Source organism: Cylas formicarius, unplaced genomic scaffold, assembly GCF_029955315.1.
Source record: "Cylas formicarius isolate icCylForm1 unplaced genomic scaffold, icCylForm1.1 PGA_scaffold_5__7_contigs__length_24384050, whole genome shotgun sequence".
Lineage (NCBI taxonomy): Eukaryota > Metazoa > Arthropoda > Insecta > Coleoptera > Brentidae > Cylas > Cylas formicarius.
In genome coordinates, this window is record NW_026844341.1 from 22,100,336 (window position 1) to 22,115,435 (window position 15,100).

General features: G+C 37.1%; 1 protein-coding gene across 1 annotated transcript in view; it reads left to right on the forward strand.

Annotated features, from left to right (window-relative positions):
• Positions 1-15,100, forward strand: part of LOC132702586 (pyrokinin-1 receptor-like) — an 83,760-nt gene that overhangs the window by 44,355 nt on the left and 24,305 nt on the right. The window contains exons 3-4 of the mRNA XM_060671330.1: positions 13,072-13,311; positions 13,374-13,584. Coding sequence (XP_060527313.1) covers positions 13,072-13,311; positions 13,374-13,584 — 451 coding nt within the window. The remainder of the gene's footprint in view (positions 1-13,071; positions 13,312-13,373; positions 13,585-15,100) is intronic.

Genomic DNA, 15,100 nt, shown 5'->3' on the forward strand with positions numbered 1-15,100 from the left:
GTTACAAGCAATGGCGCTAAAAAAATGGAAAAAAAAGGCCCAGGGCATGGGAATAGAAATTGATGGTGGATGCTTGTTTACTCTTCAGTTGGCAGACGACCAAGTTATAGTAGCCAATGATAAAGATGATATGCAATATATGATTCGAAAACTAATGGAGGAGTATAAAGAATGGGGCTTGATAGTCAACATAGCAAAGACAAAGTATCTATGTGTGGGAACTCACTCACTCGGCAATTTGGAATTAGGCAATGGCCGAGAAATCCTTCAATGTCAGGAATATGAATATCTGGGCATCGCATTCGGCAACACTGGAACAGATGCAAAAGAAATAGGAAAACGAATAGTCTAAGCCAAAAAAGTAATAGGAGCTCTGAATGACATCCTATGGAGCAAAGAAATATCCAAGAAACGGAAATTTTATATCTATGACGCAATGGTAAAGAAAAGGGTTGAGGCTGTCGAGATGGATGCAATTAGAAGATCAATGTGCATTTCACGAAGAGAAAGAATAAGAAACGATACCATAAAACAGCGGATGGGATTAGAAGGATATAGAGAAAAAACAACTTACTTGGTACGGACACGTGGAAAGAATGTCAAATACCCGATGGCCGAAAAGGCAATCAACAGGTAGAAGAGAACGAGGCAGGCCAAAACTAGAGTGACAAAAAGCTATGCATAAATGCGTGAGTGAAAGAAATCTGACTCTGTGAAGATCGACGGGGTTGGAGTTTAGGTGTCGGACAACGTCGAAGGACGTTCTAAACCGATATGGAAGTTACCTGGTTATCTGGTTTTGCCCATTTTTTTAAGTTAATTTAGGTGGGTATAATGTTATTAAATTACACTAAGAAAAAACAATTGCATTAAATATATACAATAAATTGATAGCTAGGAATACATAATTACATTTTTCTACTCCCGTCTGTAAAATACCTAATTACGCACCGATCTAGCGTGCGGGAAGCGTCACTTTGCCACGTCAGTTTCGTTTCCCACGGATCCGAGTCACTTCGGACAATTCCGGGATTTTACCGCACGGGTTTGGGAGCAATCGGATGTTTTCGGAGATATTTCCCGAATTTTCACGTTTGTGAATTCTGACGGTCATGTCAGCGACTGTTTTGCGAATATGTACCCAAAAACTAACGGTCGTAGAAAAAATATAGTGTGCAACACGTTCGGTAAACTTTTCAAGTCACTCGTTTATTAAACACTCGCTCCGCTGCGCTCCGCTCGTGTGAAATAAACTCCTAAGTTAAAAGCCGTTTACCGCACTTGTTGCGTAATATACTATTTTATTCTAAATATCTAAATCTAATTCTGATTTACTATCAGAATTGTCATTGAGAATAATTGTAATAGGATTTACGTTGTTTTGGATAGAAATGTAAGTTTTTGGTGGAATCATCCTTCGGATGCAGTATCGAACCACGTTTCATCAAGGTAAATTATGGATCTGTAGTCTAATCTATATCTTTTAATTTCTTTAAGGTAATTAAACCTCCAAGTGGGTAATCTGTGCGGTGCCTTAATCCCATTTTACAAACAAATCTACAAATCGGCTTATATTTATATTGGTTTCATCTTCTTCAGTTCTTCAGTCCAAGGTAATAACAACTTCGCTTTGATAAAGACAACATATTTCCCTTTGCGACAGACTATACCTGTATCTCATTGATATCGTTGAACAATGAAAATTGTGGATGCTCTGGCTTAAACCTCTAATTCATAATTCGTAATATGCGCTCGAAACATTTCAATTTAACTGCCTGAATGCCGGCGTTTCGGACAAACGGTCTACACTGTGCTGCCATCTCTCGACGAGTGGCGAAAGTATATCTGTATTCTTTGGATAGAAGAGGAAAAACGAAATATGTACTTATCACTATCGAGTTATCCAATCTGCGCTGGGACAGGGTGTGACGTACAAGTAGCGGTTTCTCAATACCGGCGTGTTATTAACGTTCCGAAAATATCAAACACGGACGACATACGAAACCAATCGGGGCAGAAAAATTCTGCGAAAATTCCCGATCCTTGGGAGCGGAACGCGTTGAATCACGCGTAACGAAATTTTTACCTATTTTTAACCCGCTTGTAAATTGTGACAACGATTCAATTCTGCACAACAAAACCGCAACTAATGTACTGTGTACCGAGGATCGTCCCACTTGGCCGCCGTCCAAGGAGGATGCATAAAACATCCTACGTTTCGGACACCTCACCGTAGCGTCGTTACTTTCGTTTCGGGCCGCCTCCAAGAAATACTTTCGATTAATTTTATTTACGATCAAATAATTGATCTTACTCAATACTCCAGAATGCGAGGTGAGATATATTTATATAGAGCAGCAACGGAAACTGAACTTACATTTAATTTTTTAAACAATAAATTGGACCATTTTCAATTTATAGTAGGTGTACTTTCGAGGTGAAACTCTGTTATTCAAATATCGAAACAGAGGTGTTAAAACCGTCAGAAATTTCCGAAAATATGGCTGAAAATTACAAACATCTTACGAATAAGGAAATCTTTTTACTTATATTATTAATACAAAATAATCTTTGCCACATTTCATTTTATCTATTTTTTTAAATATATTTAAATATAAATTAATAATATATAATAATAATAAACTCAAAAATATGTATTTAAAACTTCATTAGTGCCAAAAAAAATTTATTTCAATTTTAATTTTCTTTTACCAAAATAAATTAATTATATATAAAAACATTATATTCAACAGTTTAGTCACGAGCGGAGCGAGTGTCTAAAAAAACAAATCAAACATCTTACGAATAAGGAAATCTTTTTACTTACATTTTTAATACAAAATAATTTTTGCCACATTTCATTTTATTTATTTTTTTTTAAATATAATTAAATATAAATTAATAATACATAATAATAATAAACTCGAAAATATGTATTTCAAACTTCATTAGTGCCCAAAAAATTTTATTTCAATTTTAATTTTCTTTTACCAAAACAAACTATTATATTCAACATAAAAATATTATATTCAACAATTTAGTCACGAGCGGAGCGAGTGCCTAAAAAAACATACCAAACATCTTACGAAAAAGGAAATCTTTTAACTTACATTTTTAATACAAAATAATTTTTGCCACATTTCATTTTATTTATTTTTTTTTAAATATAATTAAATATAAATTAATAATACATAATAATAATAAACTCGAAAATATGTATTTCAAACTTCATTAGTGCCCAAAAAATTTTATTTCAATTTTAATTTTCTTTTACCAAAACAAACTATTATATTCAACATAAAAATATTATATTTAACAATTTAGTCACGAGCGGAGCGGGTGTCTAAAAAAACATGTGCATTCAGTTTTATTTAATTTTATTAAATATAAATTAATTAAATATAAAAATATTATTTCAAACAGTTTAATCACGACCGGAGCGCAGTAGAGCGAGTATTTAAAAAAAAAAAAGATAAATTGATTGTTTATATAAGTCTATAATTTCTTTGTAAAAACAATCTATTTATGAAAGTGTTCCCTCTATGAAGACGGTCCATATACAAAGACGGTCCGTATACGAAGGAAAGCATTTTTTATATCCAGTGTGACCAAAGCACACCATACCTTGCCAAACTCGTCCGCTTCATTCAATACCACTTCTAGGGCTCCAATAGTCCAAGCCCGCCTCTCAGATCGATTTTCTACTGCGGCCTATAGGAGCTTGTTTGTTCTGGAGGCCTGCCCCCTTTTAATATCAACACTAGTTTGGCGACCTTCCACTCCTCTGGAAATTTCTGTTTTTGCAACAATAGATTTACTACGCCCAAGTGAGGTGCAATTCTAGCCAGCTCCTTTACTGCCCTTGACTTATCCGGCCCAGGGGCCCTTCCGCTTTTTATGCAGTTTAGTTCGCCTTCTGTAAAAGGCGCTACTCCAGGTTCTGGTTCACCAACTACCAGTTTGATTTCCGCTCCCGGCTTAGATCATATGGAGTCAAATTGTGAGACTTTTTCATTACTATCTTGTACGCATCCCCCCACACATTGTTGTCAAGCTCTCGGCATAAGTCTTTCCAGTATGCTTTTTTGTTTCTTTTATTAGTTTTCTTAACTCTTTTTTGCGTTTTATATGCACTTTTCATGTGTCCGGCCTCGTTAGTGTTTGCACCGTCTCTTTTGAGTGTTCTTGTTAGTTTCCTTCTAGCTGTGAATCATTTTCTTCTTGTCTTATGTATTTCCTCAGTCCACCAGTAGGGGGAGCTTCTATCTTTATTCTGATTTCCAGCACAGTTAGTATAAGCCCGTCGTATTTATCTAGTGAGGTGTCGGTGATCATTTACTAATTGTACATTATCACTAAAAACACTCCAGGCTACCTTACATCTATTCAAGTCAAAAATTGTTCGTTTTTGCATTTGTAGTTCCTACCTCAAAAAAGATGTACTAGTGTTCAGTTAAAGTTTCCTCCTCCAACACTTCCCACTTCCGTATTTTCTTCTCCTCGGATGAATGTTGGTTTAAGAGCAGTATTGTGAACTCATATCCAAGCTGGAGATCCACTCCATCCAGTAAGCGCCCTTTTTGCCCGTTGTTGGAGACCCCCACAGGGCTGTTTCGTTCGAGTTTATGGGCGTATATTGGGTATACAAACAGCATTTAGGTAGCTAATTTTATTGTCAAAACAAACCGTTTTCCTTGTACGGACTACGTAAAAATATTCGATAATTCTTTTTTATTTTTGAGTAACAAATTTTAGTTTTGTGTTGTCTTTAAAGAAAAATCTCAAACGTATTGGACGGAGAGAGTTCTTTTTGACAAACCGTTATTATTTTCCTCCACGTTTCGCGGAATCAAATTCACAACGAGCCAGTGCCGCGCACACGAAATTTATGCGGCATATAAATCGTCTACTTTTCGTTACGTACGCTTCATACTAAAGTAAAACATGCCAATTAAAATAATTTATTTAGTCTGTAAAAAAAAAACGAACGTCGTGTTTGAAATAAAACACAACTCATTCGAAGAGAGAATGTAAAACCATTAAGCAACACGTTTTGGGACACCATTCAGTTGTTCCACTCAAGGTTGGAAGGACTTATACAGAAAATAGGTTTTTCTATATAAAAAATATTCGGTGTTGGCATTTAAGTAAAAAATTGTCATCTTAAGTTATCTATTTAAAAAATTCAAAAAACAAGGAAAATACGTGAAAATAAATTCTTGCTTTTGAAGTTTTTTGAAGTTTTTTTTTTGAAGTTTAATATGTAGAGAAGTAGGATTTACAAACTTGGACATTGTTTGAACATTCTAGAAAACAGATTTTCAGATTTGTATCGCAATGACGTTATTTTTGGAGGGGATCTGAATTTAAATTTATCGTCAGACCGGACGGCGTTACAAAATATTTGAACCACTAAGTTTTAATTTGAAACAGATAATGACATCTATTAGAATGTCCGATGATAGTCGAACGCTTAGAATCGTTCTTTATCTTTCCTGTATAAAAGAGTTTTTTATAGAGAATTTTATTTATCCGAAAGGTAATCTTATGGCATTACATTTTAAATATGATTTCTGGCATATGACCGCCACGGCTGGCGCGGATTTAGTCCAATCTGGACGTCCAATTTTCGATGATTTTTCCAACATTTGTGGCTGTTCATCGGCAATAACACGGCGAATGTTGTCTTCCAAATGGTCAAGCGTTTGTGGCTTATCCGCATAGACCCATGACTTTACATAGCCCCACAGAAAGTAGTCTAGCGGTGTCAAATCACAAGATCTTGGAGGTCAATTCGCAGGTACAAAACGTGAAATTAGGCACGTTGCGCCGTCTTGTCGAAACCACATCTCCTGGACATCCTCGTTATTCAATTCAGGAATGAAAGAGTTAGTAATCATAGTTGTATACCGATCACCATCATCGTTTTTGAAGAAGTACGGACCGATGATTCCACCAGCCCATAAAGCGCACCAAACAGTCAGTTTTTCTGGATGTAACGGTGTTTCGACATACACTTGAGGATTAGCTACGCTCCAAATGCGGCAGTTTTGTTTGTTGACGTAGCTATTCAACCAGCGCTTCATCGCTAAACAAAATTCGCTTATGAAAATCGGGAACAACGGCAATCTCGTTTTGGGCACATTCGACGAATCTACGCCTTACTTGATGATCGTTTGACTTCAATTCTTGCACGAGTTGGATTTTGTAAGCACGTAAACCAAGATCCTTCCGCAAAATCTTCCATAAAGTGGATGGACACAGATCCAACTCCTGTGCTCGATGGCAGATGGACTCATTCGGGTCTTCCTCAATGCCACGCTCTACGGCAGCAATAGCTCTTCTGTACGCACCGTACGGCGTCTCTGGAGATGCGAGTTAACAATAAGAGTAAACGTGGTACGAAAACCATTATTTTCGAAATAAACTTGCACTATTTGCAAGCATTGTTCAGGCGTAAGTCGATTCATGACGAATTGCCAAACCAAACTGAGAATAAATCACTTGACAGCTGTTAAATCGGTCGCCATCTTGAACAGTAATGCCAACTTAAAGTTCTATATATCGAAAAACACCCTAAATCTAAATCAAAAATATTTTTGAAAACAAATAAATAGGCAAACGAAAGGAATAAAACTAGGAAAACAAAACTTTTCTGGATTTTCCAGGGTAGCAGAGCTTGAGGGCGGAGTTTTCCAAGCAAGAAACTGGTAAAAAAATTAAAATGTCTTTTTTGCAATTCCACAAAAGAAATCTAATTCAAAATAATTGCCGTCGGATTCGAAAATTTGACACCGTCCTTTTTAACTAACGACACCAGTGGCGCACATTCCAAGAGGGCATGCGACAGGTTCAATGAGAAACTTTCCCCGTCACACCTAAACAAAAAATCCCTACTGCGGGCAAACAACGGGAATTAATTGCTTGCCATTCTCAGGTGTAATTCCCCGTGAAACACTCGAAAAGTTTTCGAAAGAGTTTGGTGGCGGTACGAAATTTTAACCCGATTGCGCAGGAAGGTGATGGGGTAAATTTAATTGGGAAAAGTATTGTACGGTTTATGCGGCATTAAACGGTCGACGGCCAGAAAGAAATCGAACGGCAATCGCCGCAGTTAGTTGAAAAAAAAATGGGGAAAACGGGTTTATGGGGCCCACGATGATGGTGCCGTTTGCAAAAACGTGTATTGTTGAGGGCCGGGAAACGGATCGGAGTGATACCAAATATACGAAGTTTTTTAAAAGGGATTTTTACTTAAACGCGTAAGTAAATAAAATCAATTTATTCCATTACTTCATTACCCAGATAGTACACAATGTCCCCAGTATATCCGGCCCATTTAAGTCGCATGTCCTGTGACATGATAGCTTAGGATTTACGGTATACGATATAAATAAACCAACGAACCTACCATTAAACAAAAATGGGACTCTAATAATTATTAGTGATAAAATCGACTCTGAACTCCTAATAAAACAGGCAATGTTCACCATGTACGTACATAATTTAATTTAGTGAACTGAAAATTGTATGTATTATTATACGAGGTGTGATCAAAAAGTAAGGTGACTGCGTACATTCGATCTTCGATATTTTTTGTGTTCTGTTTTTTGGGAACAAAGAATTTGCATAAAATTTTGTGTAAAAAATGGAATACAGTGCTGAAAAATACTTGAACTGTTGACAACGGCATATAGTGAATCTGCTTTAATTAAAAAAAATGTTTATAAGTTGGACAAGCTGTTCCAAGATAGCCGAGAAGACACCAATGATGAACCTCGCTCTGGACGCCCCATATGTCAATAACTGATGAAAGAATTGAAGAAAGTGGTATTGAAAATTCGTCGTCACTGTTACAGAAGTGGCTGAAGATGGGAGAACCCAGTTTTGCTTACTGTTTATCGGCGTAGTTTATCCGGAGTTCTTATCACAACGTCGTACGGTCCATAAAAGTGTTACTTTGAAGTTCTGCGTCATTTTCGAAGATCAATACGAAAAAAATGTCCAATTCATGGATTTTGCATGATAATGCACCTACTCACTCATCGTTGATTGTTTGTAACTTTCTGAACACACCTCGTATTTGGTAATTGCATTTTATTGGCATAGAAGAAATGAACAAAAATAAAACGAAATATGACGCACCTATATCGAGGAAACTTAGTAAAATTGGTGGCAAACTCAATTTTCCTCGAATCGCCAACTTCTTTAACTTCAAAATTTAGAAACTGATCGGTTTCCACATTGTTACTTTCTCTGAACATTTCTACCCGCCGGAATTCGATAATCACAATGCCGGGAGGCGAGAGCTCGCCGCAAAATACTCCAGCTTAGCGGTTGTTTGCCCAGTCAGTTACGGAGAGGACAGCGGGGCCTTGAGGGACTTTTTTCCACGTCTGCTTTATAATCAAGGCAAAAAAATCATGATTTTAATATTTTATATTTCAAACAAATTTTGAATTTTGTTTTACGAATAATAGAAAAAAGGACACCCTGTATAGTTTTTTAGGATGTTTATTCGACGTTTATAAAAAAATGCTAAACTAAATGTTTGACAGTAGGCAACCCATAATTTCTCTAGGCTAAAAGGGTTGTCGGCCGGGAATCGAAATATATTCTCGTACGTTTTTTAAAAAAAGAGATGGTGGAAGGCAAAAATGAAAAAAAAAAACAAAATTCCAAAACAGGATACCATTCAAACATGTAACAGTTATCGCGAAAAAAATCTTCCTGTTTTATATTCGCGAAACGCTTTGCATATTACATTCTATTTTCGTTCTTCGGGTATCAAAATGGCGGCGAATCGTATAAAAACGACACACAAACGGAATATTCTGAAGCAATAAATTTAAACTTTAACGATAGTCAGACGATACGCATACATATTTATACAATTTTAAGCTGTTATGGTAAATTATGGAAATTTTTTAATTGAACAGTAATAATGTGTCTTTTTTTAAAGGCGGACCACCGCCTCGTATGGGGTAACGCACGTCCCATCTAATGATCCCTTTTTTTATACAATATACGGAGCAAACGGTAAATAAACAATTATCATAAAAAATATACATAAAAAAGTGTATTTACAACTGGAATTTTTTTTTTAAATTTTTTAAATACAAAAATATATATTTCTGTATCAAGTTTTATATTATTCAACTGTAAATTATCATATTTGAATGTAGAATTAAATAGCTATATTCTTTCTATATCCTAAACTAACGAATCGTCACACTTCGAAGGTGTAGACGTTAAAAAAACTTCTTTTATTTGCCGCTCAACATTCATTGAAATCATTCGCCTTCCCGCAGCTTTTAACAGAATGTTTTAATTTACATCGTCCGTGGAGAAATCGATCCCAATATTGACGCGAAATTGTAGTCCTAAATATCCTTAATTCAAATTGGCTGAAATTAATGATGGTCTTATTTTAAATGACGTCTTAGTTAGAATTAACTAGACCTCCATCATGTCCAGTAACGTACCTAGAAAGTTCCTTGGCGAATTTAAAAAACATTAAAGACCCTGTATTTTTAATTTTTTTGCAAATTAGGGAACCAAGAAGAAAAATTTTGCTTCCTTATGAACTAATACAAGTCGTGTTGCTAATTTTCATTACCATTAAATGTACGTATGGCGACCAACACGACCTGTGCATTCCATTAAGTCCACGGGAAAATAAGTTCCCAATTAGCCAGCGACATTCGAGCTTGATTGATGCTCCCTTCTGCGGCGTAGATCCGCGTGGGTATATTCTCAATTGACTTTAGTGCCGGAAAATTCTCGGAAATGATTCTAATTACATGCGAAACTTCGGACAGATTTCGCGTCACCGTTCAAAATTTTTCGTCCATTGTTTGACCCATTTTGTCCCAGTGGTGCGTTAATGCACCACCTATTCCATCATTTTTTTGTCACATCCAGGAAATATTTTTGCACATCCATTTTGAAATTTTATTATTATCACTACTAAAGGACATAAAACCGTAGAAATCGCTAATTTATGTGTAAAGGAAAGATCTTGTATATGACTTCAAAAGTTAACAAAAGCGGTACATAAATTTGTATCACATTTTCAAAATAGTAAAAAAAAATATTTTGGATTTGTATTGCCATTTTTGTTAAGTTTACAGCATGTAAATTACATCGCAGAACACATACATTGGAAATACTAGAGTGATTATGCCTTTTTTTTTTGAAAATATTTACTGGTGCGTGAATGCACCGCTGGTTCTATCTGTGAAACAAAACCAGTTTCAGTCAAGCTCTGACGAAGCCAACAGGATGATTGGCGAAACGTCAGCAATTTCGACTCAGCAAAAAGTTATGTAAAAAGTAGCTTGTGGAAGTTTATTTGAAAAATTGATAAAACAATTACCCAAATAAATCTTGCACCTGCCATAGATGAAGTGCGTTATGATAATCAAGGTCACGTCATGATTGTTCATGCTAATAAAGCCCGAAGGAGATGTAGAATCCGCCACACAATTTACGTTTGTAATAAGTGTAATGTGCATTTACATACTTCGTGCTTTGTAAAATATCACCAAAAATGAAACCCGGTGTTACGCATAATATTTTATGGTGCTTGCCATAAAATACTATGCGTTTTTTGTATCAAATCGGGTTCTATTTGGAAACAATCTACTTTTAGTTGTTTTCTGTCGAGTTTGAACTTTCTTTTGTATATTTATGTATAACCCCAAAGCCCCAAACATTATTAATTTCATAGTAAAAAAGTATTTTTTTATTTTTTTTATGCTCGGGATAATATGGGAGCAATTTCCTCCCTCTGGAAAGTTTGGTTCATTAAATGAATACCAACTTTCATCCCCGTCAAGGTCAGGGTTTATTTGCGTATCGTCTCTTGTGTTTAGGTTATTTTGGTGTTTTTCTATTTCGATAGCTTCCCTGACTATTCTTTTATATTTGTGTTCTTCTCTGGCAATTGTCCTCGTGTTGTCAAAGTCTATTGTGTGTCCAGTATTCCTTGCGTGTTGGGCTATTGAAGAAGTTCTTTCGTCTTTGGTTACAGCGTTGCGATGTTCCTCTCTTCGTACCTGTATCCTTCTGTTTGTCTGGCCAATGTAGCTCTTGTCGCAGTTCTTGCAGGGTATTTCATACACTCCTTGGTCCTCCAGTGGAATTGTTGTTTTTGCTGATGGAATTACATTGGCAATTTTCTTGTCTCAATTGAAGATTGTTGCTATTTTGTTTTTCTTAAGGACTCTGCTTATTTTGTCTGTTGTTCCTTTGACATAAGGCAGGAGAGCTTTGGCAATAGGTTTGTCTTCTTCTTCTGTCTCAAGGCCGCCTGTACAGTTTTTGTTTCTTCCTCTTTGTGGTCCTCGTTTGCCAGCGTTTGTGATCTTGTGATCAATGTTTTGATCACTGATTGTAATTGTGCCGGATGGTGATGTGAATTGGCGTTCAGGTAACGGTTGGTGTGAGTCGGCTTCCTGTATACTGTGTGGCCTAAGTGTCCGGTTTCCTTTTTTATTATAGTAACGTCTAGGAACGGCAGTTGGCTGTTTTCTTCGATTTCCATTGTAAATTTGATCTTCGGATGAACTTCGATTAGGTGTTGCAGGAATGTGCGTAGTTGTTTCATCCCGTGGTTCCAGATGATGAAAGTGTTGTCTACATATGGTAGCCATAGTTTTGGTTTGTAGTCCGCTGTCTCTATTGCTCGTTTTTCCAGAGCCGTCATAAAGAGATTGGCTATTACAGGGGATAAAGGTGATCCCATCGGTGCCCATTCTATTTGTTTGGTCATTGTAGATGAAATATGTGTTTTTTAGGCAGTGTCTGGTTAAGTCCATGGTATCTATTGGTACATTGTATTTCCTTTGGATGATGTCCAATGCTTCGTCCACTGGTATGTTGGTAAATAAAGAAATGACGTCGAAACTGACTAGAAGGTCTCCGGGTCTAACATCTACGTTTTGTATACGTTTGATGAAGTGGCTCGCGTTCTTGACATAAGATTCCGCTTCCTCTGCGTAGGGTTGTAGTTGCTTCGCTAAAAACCTGGCTAATTGGTGTAACGGCAACCCTTTTGAGCTGACTATTGGTCTTAGTGGTGCTCCTGACTTATGGACTTTTGGCAAACCATAAAGTTTTGGACATCGTGATGATTTTTCTCTTGGGATGAGGAGATGTATCTGTTGGCCTTTGCTGATTTTTGAAGAATTGATTTCGGCCTTCGTTGTTTTATCCAAATATGTAGTTGGATCGGTGGATATTTGTTCGTACGCTGGATCGTCTAATAATAAGAGTTAAGTTTAAGCCTCTGAAGATGCCAAGTGATATTTTGGCGAAACGTCAGGCGAATGATCCTACTCCAGGGTTGAACAACGAACGGATGAACACCCGGCTATAATAAAATTTTAAGCACTGTGGTAAAAAATGAGTCGCAACTCTGTAGATATACCTTTCTTTGTTTCAGCAAACTGATATCAAGAAGCCACATACTGACTGACAATAAATTATTATGATTCGTCTTGTCGAAGTCCTCAGAAAAATTCAGCCTGGAAACTTAACATGTTTAAAATCTTTAAAATTCTTTGTGTATCTTTGTGCCCAAATTTAGCATTTTTCCTTCAGATTTTTCCTGAGACGAAATTATCTCTAAGGATAGCACACTTAAGTCCACGGTCTACCATTTGCTGCGACCGAAAGATTTACGTACTTTATCGCCATTGTCATTTCGTGTAAGGACATACAGGAACGTTCGAAATAAATTAAAAAAAAAACATTTTTATTATTTTTTTATTGCGAAAACTGAGGAACAGCAGATCTAGAAATCTAATCAAAACGATTCATATTCACGACCTCAATAACTTTTCAACGAGCCGTTCCTAACACTCTGTTAATGATCTCTGCCCTGCAAGTTTAATGTACGAAATGGCGAATCGAGCAAAAACTCTTGCTCCAATTGGCTTGTCTATGAAGCGCGTAAACAGGCAACCTCGTGGCGTTTTCGCATGATGGGCTTTCCAAGGAAACCGGCCTCGATAATTACACTGCGTTGATCGGGTAAATTGAGCGCGTCTCTTTCCTTTGCCGCAGGTGTTAACGATCACCGCCTTCACTGCGGAGCGATACCTGGCCATCTGCCACCCGTTCCTGTCGCACACCATGTCGAAGCTATCGCGCGCCATCCGCATCATCGTCGCCATCTGGGTGGTGGCCTTGACCCTGGCCGTACCTCAGGCCATTCAGTTCGGCATCGAGGTCGAACACGGCGAAGACGGTTTGATGAACAGCCACTGCACGGTGGTGTCGAAGATCTTCGACCACGCGTTCGAGGTAAATCGTTGCGCCCCCTAGCGTCACCACCCGCGAATCAGTTCGCTCGTGTTTCCTTCCAGGTATCGACGATCGTGTTCTTCGTCGCTCCCATGACCTTGATCACCGTCCTTTACATCCTGATCGGGCGTCAGCTGAAGAAGTCGACGGCCAAGAGGCCGTCGATGACCCACAACAGCAACTCGGCGACCGGGAATTCCGCGTACAGCGCGGAGTCTGCCAAAAAGAGACTGCGCCACACCCAGGCTCAGAATAGGGTCGTTAAAATGTTGAGTAAGTATATACCATTTTTACAACCTTTTATGGTTTTGACTTGCCAAAAATGACCAATGATAAATAATCCGGAACCAAAACTAAACACTTTCTATTCATAACTGTCGAAAATAAGGTCCTTTCTGCAGTCGCAAATTGATAATAATCTCCAACAATCTGACAGTTTTTTACTTTAACTATGCTGAAAAGCTTGGACACTAATAGTAAAATTTGATCAAAACTACATGTAGCGTAAACGCGATTACTTTCTAAAAGTAGAGTTCACCCGACCATATACCGTTTTTACAACCTTTTATGGTTTTGTCTTACCACAAATGACGAATGATAATTAATCCGGAGGGATGCATTTAGTTGGAAAAGCAAATAGATTAAAACTAGAGTTCGCCGGACCATATACCACTTTTACAACCTTTTATGGTTTTGACTTACCACAAATGACGAATGATAAATAACACAAGACACATTCTGTTCATAACAGTGGAAAATTAAGCCGTTCTTCCGGTCGCACGTTAATAATAATCTCCAACAACTTGACAGTTTTATACTTTAACTATGCTGAAAAGCTTGGTCACTAATGGTATGCCTCGATCAAGACTACATGAAGCGTAAACGCAATGTTTTTTTACTTAGTGAAATTGTTAGTTGTCAAAGCAAATACATTAGAAGTAGTTTGTCTAACGATATATCGTTTTTACCCTTATTGGTACCATAAGCCAGGGCCGTATTTATAATGTTAGCCACCAAGAACTGTGCCGTGCGGACTGTTGTATCTTAAGAGTAAGGAAATTTTCTTTGATTAACCTGTTATATTAATTTATATTAGGGAAGTTGAATTTGCCTATTAGATAGGTTGGTTTCCTATATTAAAAACTCAAAACAAAAAAAAAAACGAACTTACTGTTATTCAATTGTTTTTCAAGACTCAGTGTGCCATTTTTATTGAGGTACCATATGTACCAAAATTATTATTTTAAATGTGATTCTGTTTCTAAATTCGACATCTGGGGAAAATGGAGCGATAAAATTACCATCCGAGATGACCGTATGTCACAGTACGTGACATAGTCGTGAATGGTGTCCATGAAAGCTGCTTGATACATGGTGGGTATCGGAAGAATATTGTTTTAACAATTAAAACTTTACATGAAGAGTTGCGTAGTGTTTTGAATATTGACAGTTACCAAAATACTTTGCGTGCGTTCGTACGGCTAACTGATTTTTACTACAAAACCATCCATTAGAGACAAATTTTGATGGAGGAATTTCGGAGTGGAGGACAAGATATTTGAGAGAAATCCAAGACATTCGTGCTAAAAACGTCGCCATCACATATTTAGATGAGATCTGATTTGATAGCCACGATACCGTCGAGAAAAGATGGACTGACTTTAGATAACCCTTTGTTGCTTTCTGCAAAAGATGTCAAAGAAGCAAAGGTTCTTTGAAAAAGGGTTTTCTGAAAAATGGCTTCAAAATATTTCAGCAAACAGTGTTGTGGTGGACAACATCAACTACC